This window comes from Sturnus vulgaris, chromosome 13 (assembly GCF_052056855.1).
Source record: "Sturnus vulgaris isolate bStuVul1 chromosome 13, bStuVul1.hap1, whole genome shotgun sequence".
In the NCBI taxonomy this organism is placed as follows: domain Eukaryota; kingdom Metazoa; phylum Chordata; class Aves; order Passeriformes; family Sturnidae; genus Sturnus; species Sturnus vulgaris.
In genome coordinates, this window is record NC_142255.1 from 18,430,001 (window position 1) to 18,443,427 (window position 13,427).

The window sequence follows — 13,427 nt, forward strand, 5'->3', positions numbered from 1 at the left end:
CTCCACCACTCTAGCCTGACTGCTTTGAAAGGCGTCCTCCAGCCTCTGGGCTCACTGCTGCCTGGAACATCCCCTCCCTCCACTGGGAAGCCTTTACACAGAGGTGCCAGAGCTGCTCTTGGGCCTGTCAGGGGGAGAAGTAGACTCCCACAAGCCTGAAACACAGCAAATGATACCAACAGCACCAAAACAGTGCTGAGCAAGGCAGGTGCTATGAATACTCAATGCTCCTACTTGTTACTGCAAGACTCAGTGGCACAGAGAGCCCCACAGCCCTGCATGGGAGCCCCATCCCAAGGAAGGAAAGGACTTGCAGGTCACAAGGACAAACTCATGGCAGGAATAACACATCCCACCTGCTGAACAGGTTTTCTTCTACTGCCCCATCCTGATTAGCAGTCCCCAGGGCAATCAGCACAAAGAATAAGCCCATCCACTCCATCCAGTTTTGGATAGATCGTGTTCAGTGGCAGGGGAAAAAAGGAAAAAATCCAAGCCTTTACAATCCTCACTTGCTCCAGCTGAATGCTAATGGAGCAAGTGCTTTTGCCCAACTCTCGGAACAAATCGAAGAAGAGATGCATTTCATTAATCAATTCCCTCGCTGCTCCCTGCTCAGAAATGGTTATGTCAGGTGCATGTGTGTGCCCTGGAAGCAGCGTTTTCCCTGTGCAGATGATAATAAAAGGAGCCATACGAGTACACACAAGTGAAGAGTTCACCTGAAATTTCCCATTTTTGGGAGAAATACAGAAGGGGATGGAGAGAGGCATCACCCATGTACACTCCTCTGGAAAAATTCATGAGGGGAGAAAGGCAATTTAAGTCAGCCTCCTCATTTTGAGATGTCTCCATTGTTCTAACTCGTAAGACACCAAACAATAAACCCAAGACCATAAAAGAGACACAGCCCATTGCTACTGGGCAAAAGACACAGCAAACACTTCAACATAAGTCACCCCTAAAAGGGAATAAATAAATCCTAACTCAAGCTGTCTGGGACTGAGGCAGGAGCAGCTAAATAAATCCAGCTGGACTAATGACAGCTTTTCTACTCCAAGACTTCCACCTCCTCCCAAACAATACCTGTGTGCAGGATCCCTGACTGCATGCTTAACATTTTCTGAGCAGAAAAGAAGGATATGTTGCAAAGGTCAAAGATTTTCCCCTCATCTGGAAAAGCTTCACCAGCAGTTCTGGTTTCTATAGCACAGTGCTCACAGACTGAAACACTCTCCTGGCCAGACCTGGACGGCCCTGTCTGGGGTACTAGAGCCTAAAAACATCCCAGTGCAAAGGGGGTATCAGGACATTCTCTTTGCATCTTCACCCCCCACAACTCCCATGGTGTGCTGTGCAGCTGTTTTCAGCAACATTTACACAAGTCGCTGCACTAGAGAGAAGTGTTACTGTATTTGCATTATTTTTTAGCCTGACCTATTTGGCAGTCAATAATAGCCTCACCTATTTATTTGCACTCACTTAAAATAGCCCCAGGAGCCAAGCCTGAATACAAAGGAATTTTATTGTTGAACTCTGTGCAGAGATTCAGCAGTTCAGATCTTGGAGTGTCCTTCTGGATCCAAATAAAAACTGTCCTGAAGAGCTCTTTCTTTCATCTCTTCCATACAAAGAGATATTCACCTCACAAACTGCCACAGCCAGACCTCACCATAACCACTTCTCCAAGCACAGGGTGCTGCACTCAGGGCTCTGAAGTTCTCTGCAAAAACAAGCACTGTCTTTTGGAGAGAGGAAGGACTTGTTTTTAATCCATAGCTGATGGCACTTACCTGGGAGAGTTACACAAGATGTTAACAGTGGGATATTAGGAAGACACCATTGCTTATTTGTGGACTACCCACAATCCCACCTATACACCATTATTACAATTTTATTTCACAGACATCTTATCTCAAACACCTGGGGAAGCAGATTTCTGTATAAATACCAGGAAGGGAAAGAAAGAAAATCAACAAAATCCCCACAACACTTACTTGAAAATCTGACTGCAGCTGTTTGACTCGTGACAGTCCCTAGGGAGGTGTGAGACACGCAGGAATAGTTACCCTCAGCACCGGCCCTCTCGGGATATTTACTGTCCTTTGCCACAGCCTGGGATGAGATGAAGAGAGATCCATTTGGAAGGACATGGAGATGCTCCTGCTCCACTAATGGAAACCCATTCTTCTTCCATGTGATATTGATCACTTGCTCAACAGGGGTCAGGTTACAGTCCAAAATCACCACTTGGTTTGGCTCCAGTATCACCTTTGCAGGACCAGCACTACAGCTTAGGTCCAGAGAATCCCCTTCCAACAGCCTCCCTGCAAAGAAAACATAGTGTTACAGTGGGAGTTACTTTCCTTGATTTAATCACATCCTAGTTTTACATAGCAAAGGAACCACAGCTGGAGGTACCAGGTGAAATTAAGCCCTGCTGGGTGAATTTCAGCAGCACAGCCCATGACTCCTGTGCACTGCACTGTCCATGCCCCATCCCCATGGCTGTACAACCTGCACCACTTCTGCCACTCTCAATGGGCCCAGCAACCAACCCTGCTGTCCACACTTGTTTGTATGCTGGAGTCAAGCAGAAAGCAGCAGGAGGAAGGTGAAGAGGTGCTAACAGTTGGAGCAAGCACAGAAGATGCAGTAAGGGCCCCAACCTGCCACAGCTGCACAGCTGCCCATAGCAAGCTCCCCCTCACCTGCACATCAGAGCCTCCTCCGAGGCTGATCAACCCCCACAAGACAATTTAGTGCACGGAGAAGTATCCAAGCCCCATGTGGCACTCCAGTGCCAATGACTACAACTTAGTAAGAGCAGATCCCCCTCTTACTGGCAGTAAGAACTCAAGTGCAGCTGGGAAAGCAGCAACTCCCACTGATGTTCATGTTCTGGGAAACACATTTCAAAGGAAACACAATAAAAGAATGGTTAAAAACATGACCTGCTGTCTCTGAGCATTTTATCCCATACAAGTGAATCCAGAGCAAGAATGGATGGATGCATTTTCTCCACTAGAAAATGATACTCCAATTGTTAGCAGACAGTATCCAGCACATGCCCTTAGGCAACCTTCCTGCTGCAGCCAGAGGCCAGAGCAGTGACCAGCAACAAGCTCAGCTGAACAGATCTTGGTCTGGCTGACTTCCAAACCCACGTACTCGAGGGGGCTCCACCTCTGAAACAATGCTCAGCATTTCCTAAAAGAATATTGCCATTAATAAAATGCATTTGCCGTTAGAGTTCTCCAGAGACACTAAGTCAATGTTAGCTGGCAGCGCTGCTTCCACACACCAGCAATTTCAATCTCTGCTGTGCTCAAACCATCACCATCCACTCTTTTTATGGCTCTGCTCCAAATTATTTTGTCACTGCTCCAATCAGAAATGTTTCCTGCCTCTATAACAAGTTTATCAACACTGGATATGAACCACATGGCTCCCTGCCCGTCTCCTATCGCAGAAGGCTACAGATTAATTTTATAGGAATTCAAACACCCTATTAAACCTGCTACTACCTACTGCTGATAAAAGGGCTGCACTTTAAAAGAGTGTGTGTTAAGCATGCAATTAGGGGCAATGACACGCAAAATTACATATGCAGGGAGATGGAATTATTTCAAGGCGTGTGCTGGAAGCCGCAGGTGCCCTTGGAGGGAAGGGCCTAACCCTGTCCCCACGTGTGACCAATTTGGTGCCCGTGAGGATGGAACTTGTCAGGTTTGTCATCACTGCTGGGTTGTACAACGACCGCTGAGAACTTGGTTTTGGCTAGCTCTGTCCCTTCAGTGATGAGGAGGCCACACAAGAACCCTCCCTGAAGTAGTGAGAAATTCTGCACACCAAATACCTGTGCAGGTGACATGGACAAGCACAGGAGAGGGTTAACAGCTGGAGAAAATTCAACTGAGCTCGGGACAGGAGGCATACTCAGATGCTGTGATGAGAACCCTCATCCATGGAGGAGCAGTGGCACAGACACTTCTCTGAAGGGATGGCCCTGTAGCAGCTGCTGCTGGCAGCATGTCACAGGGGCTCAGGCAGCCTGTGGGTACACAGCACCCCTGTGGAGGCAGAGCTGCTACAGCAAAGGCTGAGATGTGCAGAGCTTATTCCAAAAGACCTGGAACTTCATTGGGTAAAGTCTTCATTCTTTGCCTTTCCTTAAATTTGTCATCTTTAGAAGATCCTGCTCATCACTTGGGGAAACAGTTTGTGTATCTGTCCTATTTTGTAGTTTCTTCAGACAGCAATTAGAATGGCATTTTGCTGAAAATACTCCTCCTCTTCCAAAGGTGAAGTGCGAGGGGACAGCCAAGAATAGAGAAGGGATCTGCAGTGCAGCTTCCCACAGTAAGAAGCAATTATCAGCCTCTCAAACTTCAATTCCTTAAAAAGTCAACTCAACCTGCTTGTAGCAGAATAAGAACAGAACATACTTTCCATCACAGAAAAAGTATATGCTTTTCAAAAACATGTGGTGATATTTCTATATCCCTAAATCAACTGGCTCTTTTCCTCAAAGTCAAAACCTACCTGGATCCAAGCTTCTACTTGGTTGGTCAAACATGTGTGACCACCCCTCTTTGTTTGTTATTTAACACAGTCTGCTGGGAAGGCCTCCAGCTGGGCAAATGAAGTTCCCACCCAACACTAGACTGCTCTGACCTGTCCCGAATCATCCAGCCCTCCTTCCTGCCCTTTTGGCCCCAAAATAATGCAAGTTTTTGGTGACAAGCCATTTGCACACACAGAGGTTGAGCAGCAGGGTCCAGAGTGCAGACTTGGCATTGCAAAAAGCCCCAGTGTGACTTTTGTCCCAAGATGTTCAAAGAACTGCATAAACACACCCTGATTAAGGAAAAAATACCTTCCAGGCTCTAGGAGGAGGTCTGGTTCAAAACACCACACTAAATTAGCAAGCCTGACAATGAGATAAAAGCCCCTTCAAGGAAAGGGATCAGAAGAGAGTAAAATTAGTCCAAGTGAGATCAAAGACAAATGAAATCAGGAATGTTAAGTGCTTACAGAAGCTGCTGACTATTTCCAACCTCCATTTTTCATCCTATAGTGACAGAAATGGATAGGACCCTGGTTAAACACAGAGCCTCCTGCTCATCTCCACCCCCTTACCTGCCAGAGGTGATGCTGTCATGAATGTAATCAAGGTGGGCTTCCAAGACAGAAGCCAGAAGGGCTTTTTATACATCAGTCCTAGGCAGGTGTTCCAGCTACAGACCTGTGCTTTGGAGCCAAACAGCTTTTTGCTTTTGACTCCTCCTGGAAGTAGTTTCAGCTGCTGAGCTGTTCCAAGGTGGGCAGTAACAGCTTTCAGATCATAAATGTATGTGCAAATACACACTCACATGTAGATACACGTGACACACTTGTGCATTCACATACAGAGTTCTGGGGGAATGCAGATGTATTCAAACACAAAGCATGCCCTGGAATGGAGGGTCTTTGATGTAGCAAGTTAAAAGCATTTTGTTCCCCATGAAAATTATATTTTCTGACCAGGCTCTGCAGGGTTTTTTCACTCTCCCCTGTGTTGCTAACCCCTAGGCTATATTGTGCATAAAAACAGTTCAAGAGAAAATGTTCTTTTTCTCCCATCCATTTCCTCACTTCCATCAGCCATCCATCCACCTCCGGCATCCAGGCCCAGTGAAGTAAATTAAAAAGTCTCCTGTTGAGTGGTGTAAAAAAACAGGGCGTTTCAAATGAACAAAGGTCATCAAATCTTCAAGGCACAAAGCTGTCCTCTGCCCTCCACGGGAGCACAGCCCCTGCCAGCCTGAGTTCAGATCCAAGGCAGGCATCTGAAAATCCACATTAAACCAGCCAACAGCCCTTTCCCAGTCACACATCTCAGCGTCCAGCCAAACCCCACTCCTATCATCTCCTCTTCCCAGCATCAAAGGGAGGCAGGAATAGCCACATGTACCACTGAGTAAAGGTGAAAAAGAACAGATTCTGTTGGGTTTTAATTTCAAATCTATAACTAAGCAGGTGAAGTGTGAGCAAGCAACACAGGAAGGTCTGACAGATTGCTGACAATGCAATTACTTGTGCAGAGGTGAGACCCTCACAGCAGTGTTTTTACATCCAGGACATGTGATACTCCAAGCCCACAGAGCTGGGAGCTTTCACTCCACGACTAAGAACAGCACAAATCCCCACTTGTATCCTTGCACATAGGGTTATTTCCCTTCCCCTCCCCTGAGGTTTAACCACTTAAATCAAGGTGGAAAAACCTAGACAAGGCAGATGCTTGTTCTGGTGAAATTTTGGCTATCAGCAGTAAACATACCCTTGAGCTCTGCTACTCAGCACGAGCAAATAAAAGGTTACTGTTCAACAGGAGACAAATGGCTTTGTGCAGAGGAGAATGAGTCGTGGTTTAGTAATTACTGTGAAAACAAAACATTCAGGCATAAACCAAAAAGGATTCAGTGCATTGGCATATCTGTGTTTCTTCTCCAGCACAGCTAAAATCACCTGATCCACAAGCCCTGAGTAAGGCCCATAAGACTGACAGCACATCTCCATCAATTCTATATTCTCTTCAAGAAACTCATTCAGCTGCAAAAAGCCAAAGACATTTAGGCACACACAAGATCCCAAGGCACAACCACTCCTACAAACCTCAGCCCACTCAACAATTCCAAGGCTCAGACCTTCACTTCAAGGCAGGGGAGGCCCATCTTCAGCATAGCTGAGTGAGGCCCGGAGAGCAGCTCAAGGACACCCAGCCCAAAGCAGCCAAACCACTGACAGCCTCCAGTGCCTTCCTACAAAACCCCTCCAATGCTCCCAGCCCAAAACAAAAGAGAGCTGAGCCAAGCCAGACAGGACCCATTACAGCACAGGCCTTGGGAGATTAATACTTCACAGGGAGCAAAGTACAAGGGTTTCTAATCTGACACACTTCCAGAGCTGACATCACTTCTAGTTCTTGGCAGCCAGAGATTTTCCTGGGGAGCCGCTGTTGTGCTGCAGGTCCCACAGCCTGGAGCCTGGCCAGCACGTTTCCTATTCCACACACATCTGGCACTTTGAAACTGGCTTGTGCACCTTGCAGAGATCCAGCCAAAGAAAACCTTCCCAGGAGCAAGAAAGTGGCTCAGGCAAGGATTGCAGAGCGCTCGGTCATCGTGTGTGTTCTGTGGGATATCAGGCAGTAGGAGGAAAGGGCTCCTCTCTCCCCTCCACATCCCACAGGAGGCGGCAGGAATTCAAAGTGCATTTGAGCCTCTGCACTGTCGCCTGCCTTAATTTATGTATTTATTTTGGATGTTGAACTCGTGGAACTCAACAGCACAATTAATCTTATTTAATTGGGAGCGAACAGCACTGAAGAAAAGTGAAGTTACTCCTTCCAAAGGGTTTTTCTACCTCTCAGCAAGCCCAACTACTGTGCCATTGTTCTGCTTAATGTAACCTTCTGCCGATGCTCTTCAGAGGCTCTTAGAGCTGTAGAAAATCTTTACGTTCCCATTGTCTAATTCAAAGAGTGACTATACTTCAGTGTGTCCCCATTAAAGCAACACAAAGCTCTCTTTCTTCTTGGAAACTTTATGCATTGACAATTACAAGTCAATAGCTTGGTCTCAGTCTGTTTTTAGGGCAATTGCACTTGGCAAGTGGTGACCCAGAAAGAAATCTGGAGGAAGGTCTCCGACAGTCTGCATGCTGGGTGCTCGGCAACACCAGCACTGAAAGCAGAGCCCGAGGAGCTCTGGGCTTGGAGCACCCCACTCCCATGATCTTTACAGAATGGGAGGCTGAAAGAGGAGCTGGACACCTAAATCCCCTTGTGCATCACTTGTTCAGCCTCCTCACAGCACAATAAAACAGAAAACATTCTTCCATTAAACTGTAAGGAGGCCTGTGAGACAGAAGGGTCAAGATCCCTACATTCCCTACATAGTTACCAGATGTTACTGGAACTTTCTGCCTTGTAACAGCAACAGGAATAAGAAAGTTACACCTTCAACACCCATTAAGCCTCTCTGGAGCAGAAGGCTCCTAAAACTAATCCCCAGAGCTGCTGAAAAGATCATTTTATTAACACTTGATATCCAGGCACAGCAGAGCAGTTCCAGTGCTGAGCAGTGCTCACCAGTAGGAAGCCAACCTTATCCTAATTCTGCATATAAGCAACCTGGATGGTTTATTTAATAATGCAGCATCTCCCACTGCTGCAGGAGTATTTATCCAGCTGGCAGCAAGGGACTCTCAGATCATCTCCTGTCACTAAGCTGATCCCAGCCTTTCGTGAGCAGCTGGGTGCCAGCCTGGCACTGCAGGCAGCAAGAGGCAGCATGTGGAGAGTGTCACATTGTCCCCACGTCAAGGGGCTGGGCATGAGGCCGTGCCAAGAGCAATCCCCTCACACCCTGCACAGATCCAGCTGCAGCCATGGGGTATGTACAGTGTCCTGGTCACTCCCCAGCTTGGGCCTGGGTGCACATTGGTGCTCCTCAAGCCCTGGCACACATCTGGATCCAGCATGAGCACTGGCAGGGAAAGTTGGAGCAAGCAACTCTCCCCAAAGAACAGTGTTGGGCATGAACCTCTGGCCTCTGTCCTGTTCAAATCCCCAGTTCAAAACAGAAGAGCAGAAGGGATGGCATGAAAGAAACATCTAAAACACATGCAATGCTGTATCACTGTTTATAGGCCATACCTGGAAAGAATGATATCATCTAAAGCTGTAATTACAGTAAATAGATGTGCTATTTGGGCTGGGATTGAATTAATTTTCTTCACATGGGGAAGCGAATACCTTTGTGTATAAATGTAACATACACCAAGGAAAACACCAAGGAAACAGAACAGCTGAAAAGGTCTCCATGGAAGAATTTTCAAAGATGCTCCTAACACTGAAGTCAACTGAAGCTTTTCATTTCAGCCACCCAAGACCAGGATTTCCACCAACACACACAGCCCTGGAAACTCCAACCTCGTAAAATGCCAACCAATTTCTAGAAAGGACTAAGTGCTCTCCTACTTCCACAGAAGCATCAGATTTGACCAAATATCTGTGTTTACAGATGATGCCTAACAGATAGGAACAAACACCACACCAGCTCTCAAGATCAAGTTCCTTCTCATTGAGATGTGTGTTATTATTCTGATGTATCCCCTACAACAAATGGTCCAGAAAGATGAAACAAATCAATAGCAGTAATAATTTATTCATTATGTTGAATTGTCAATGGCAATTGTAACAGCAAAGTGCTTGGCCTTCACAAAGGTTAAGCATTTGGACTTCCCCCCTCTGACCCCAGAAGAGTTTCTGAAGGCAGAGGAAGCGTAGAATTTCAAAATCCAGATTTGCTAAACTCAGCCTTTTTCAGGTCTTCTCCCCACGGTGTCTCACAGTGCAACAGGGGGAGATGTCCCCACGTAGAGCAATATAAATATGAGCTTCCCTTCTACTGAAGGATGCCCAAAATGCCCAAGTGACTTGAACACTAAAATCCCTGAAAGCCTCTCCACAATCCCCCCACTGCCTGACCCAGGGAGGACTGAGCTGTTCCCGTGCCTTTCCCAGCCACTCCATACCCACCACACAGAGGACTAAACCTCAGGCTTTGCTCTACAAACATCTCCAAGGCAATGTCTATCTCCTGGCCCTCATCTTTCCCTTCTTAAAAAGCCAATGAGGAAGAGCTGAGATGATCCCTGCTGAAGCTGCTGCAAGCACAGGATGCATGGGGAACTCAGGACAGAGCCCTGGGTTTGCATTCAGAGATTTACAGTGTGCAAGCACATTAAAATTACAAGCTTGAACAAGCGCACTGGAACAATAACACATCAGAGTCCTGTAATTGGGCCCTGAAATACACTTAGTGAAAAATACAGACCAGCTGCAATGCTGGAAATGCTCCTAATGCAATCCAAGGTAATTATTGGTAACAGACCATCAAACAAGTGCATTAATATGCTCTGATCAGAGAGAGAATCAGATGGACAGTCTGGCACAGCAGCTTGTACCTGCAAATTATGTAAATGATTTGAAAGAGCAAAGCCCCAAAGCCCTAGAAACACTAACTCTAATGAAAGTTATTAAATGCTATTTTTGTTATCTGCTGGTGTTAACATCGGAAGGTCCATTTGCTGCAGTGACTGTAATTGTGCTGCTGAGGGTCCAGGCTGAATAAGCCTGAGATTTGCAGACTAAAACAACTGCGTTGGATTTGCATGATCTCACCGACACCCATTTAAACACTTAATGACTTCCTGCATTTTTCACTCATGTTGGAAAGGAAACGCAGTTATTTTGCTTTTGTGAGATGCACAAGTTCCTGAGTTTACTTCATCATATATATACTTTGTCTGTAAAGGGCACAGAGGAGTCTGAAAGAGGATCTCCTGTTACAACGTTACCTATTTTTATACTTCAACTGTTTCAGTTTAGCATACTTTTAGGATATACTTTCATCTCTTCATGCCTGAGAAAGCTAAAAGTATGCAGTATGATACAAGCTTCGTATCATTCCTCTTGAGAATAGTCACTTAACCAGAAACTAATATTGCCAAATAAATACACAATAATCCTTCACCTGTGGGCTACAGTTTTAGAGTATTTTGTAGCTCTTTCCCCTCGGGTTAATGGCTTTGCATATTCCAAAGATACAAATATAAATACATTAAATTGAAAAGTGTTCCGTTCTAACAGTGAATATTTTATCAGTCAAGTTCTCACCACCCTACGGTATTAAAAAAAAAAAAAAAGGTAGCATACTCAATGCCAAACCTCGGGCAAAGTCGCAGGGGAATGAAACACTGTCCCCACTCCAAGTCTGAATCCAGCAGCCAAATTCCCAGCTAACACATCCTGTCCTCTCTACCAGACAATTCTTTAGCCTTTGGAACTCAAACTTTTACATACAATATGCAGTGCAAAGCTGTGGAGCAAGCAGACAGAGCCCATCCTGCTTCTCCCTCATTTTAAAGATCTCCAGAAATCTGGGCTATACTTTACAATTTCAAAAGAAACACACCACCTGGAATCCTATTTTTTTTTTCCACACTTCCAGCTTTAATGATGCACCCGAAGACTCATCCACCTCCAGTAAGGCAGAGGCACCTCCAGTGCATTTTATGGCCTGGTTCACTGTCAATCTTGCTTCCCAACAAGCCACGTGTGTCGCATGTCACCAAGGCCAGCAAGAAAGCTCGGCAGCAAAGGAAAGAGGAAGAGTGTGTCACAGAGAAAGGACACAAGCCCTTTGACCCTGCCCCTGCTTGGGTGTACGAGGCTTGTGCTTGGAGTGCCAGCTCGGCCCCAGAGCCCCAAGTCGCCCACCCTGGCTCTCTGCAAAGGAAGCAGGAGTGACAACAGCTGCTGTCATTTATTAGTTGTGTCTGCTCGCGCTCACCAACCCTCCCCAGGACGCGCGGCTCCAGACGGAAACGGCGAGTGTGACTTGAGCAGCGGGAAAAACACTTCTCCATCACGTGTGCTTTCCCTTCACAGGCTCCACTTCCAGTTGTCTTGCCTGTCATTAAAAGGAACTTATAACTTGCTGCTGAATGATGTACTGTAATCAATACAGCCCTGGAAAGGATGTGGGAGCACTGCTCAGCGGTGATATTTATGAGCGCAGGATCCCACAGACCAGAGCAGTCCCAACTCTCCTGAGTATTTCCACTATTTACGCTGAGATCAGAAAATTAAAATGATATTTTACGCTTAATGGTTTGAGCAAGACCTGTGAAGTCCTTCTCCCGGTCCCATTTACAACACAAACGCCAATGACAGAGCAGCAGATGGTCAGAAACACTCCCCTAGAATATTCAGGCGATTCAACTTGAATCTGTGCCCAAATCATTTAACTTTAATGGATTCTTTCATTAACAACCAAAGAAAGGGAATATGGTTGCCAGGACATTAAAATCAGTTTTTCAATTATACTGTTATAAAATCGAACAAATTAGCTGTAATTCTTAGCTGAAGCTTAAATGGAAGCACGACTTTATGAAAGAAATTAAAATTGATTTGGATTAGTGGGCATCAAGGGCTTTTTAAAAATTAACAAGATTCTTATGACTTCATAGCATGGATGGATTAGCTGGAGGTTTTGCTGCCCTGTGCTTGCTACCTGCCAAAGCATGGCAGCTGGCTTCACAGCATTCATTACAGCAGGGTTTAATTAGACTGAGGGGAGAGAACACAAGGATTGAAGCTGGAAACAAAGTTCTAGAGAAGCTGGGTGGTGTCTGAATTCACCTTTTGGACCCAGCCCAGCAGGGTCTTGGCAAAACTCAGGGAAATCATAACCTCTAAGCTTTAGCAGGACAAGGTGTTCAGCTTGGGATGGTCTTACAAAACTGTACTGGATGCTTCACAAACACACACACAAAAAAAAAAAAAAAAAAAATCAAGCCCAAGATGTCTGCTGTAAAGAATATACAACTTTAATGCAGGCTACTGGAAAAAAAAAAAGAGAGAGAAAAAAAAAATCCAACCTATCACAGAAACCCAGAGCAGATAAGGATTAACAATGGGAGCAGTGGAAAGAGCAATTCATAAAGGAAACAAGAACTATAACACGGGGCACCAGGATGCAAGTTACCTACAACAAAGAGCAATGGGGTCACACTAGGAAGAAGAACGTCCTTTATATCATATAATATGAACTTAATGAAAGAGACCTTCACTGAACACAACTTGCATTGATCTTAAAGACCAGGAACCCTAAGATGTACTTTAGAGAGCCATCCCCCTGCCAGGGAAGGGAGTGATTTGGAACTGTTGCCCAGAAAAAAAAGAGACTGAAACCAAGCTGGAGACTTTTATACCTGCACTGGACAAAGCCTTTTAAAATTTATTTATTTAAAAAAAATAAAAAGAAAAAAAAAAAGAAAAAAGAAATAAGAAAAGGCACTAGTGAGAACAATCTCGTTTTGACCCCTGTGAGCTGGACGGGATGTTCCAGTGCTCAGGCTCCACCCCAAGCAGCTCCAGGATGATGCACTGCTGAGAGCACCTGCCAGCTGGCACAACTGGCCCCTCTGTAAGGTAAATGCAGCAGAACATTTCAAAACCATTTTCATGAAATCTTGCAACACAAAGCACTTTAGATGACTCCCCTTTACGAGTCAGCATTTCATATTTAGTTATTTCTGCTCTTTATTGCAACACAGCGGGTGGCAATTTGCATCAGTAAAAGCTGGCTGGAAAAGTTAATCTTTCTTTGGACAATCCTGAATATTACTGCTTTGCCATAATCCTGCTGGTTTGTCACCCTGTATCTGGCTTTCAGATGTGCCACAGAGTAATGTTCTCCAATAAATCAAGAAGAGCTTTACCCTTTGAACCAAGCTTTGAATTGTAATCACTGTAGGTCTCTGTGTGCTTGTTAGCAGATCTTACATTTAAGAAAACAGAAGAACACAATTTA

At 45.4% G+C, this 13,427-nt stretch overlaps 1 protein-coding gene across 4 annotated transcripts in view; it reads right to left on the reverse strand.

Annotated features, from left to right (window-relative positions):
* IGDCC4 (immunoglobulin superfamily DCC subclass member 4) overlaps positions 1-13,427 on the reverse strand; it is an 87,102-nt gene that overhangs the window by 55,444 nt on the left and 18,231 nt on the right. For all 4 annotated transcript variants that reach the window (XM_014874610.2, XM_088172686.1, XM_088172687.1 and 1 more), the window contains exon 2: positions 1,998-2,327. In XM_014874610.2, the coding sequence (XP_014730096.1) occupies positions 1,998-2,327 (330 nt within the window). The remainder of the gene's footprint in view (positions 1-1,997; positions 2,328-13,427) is intronic.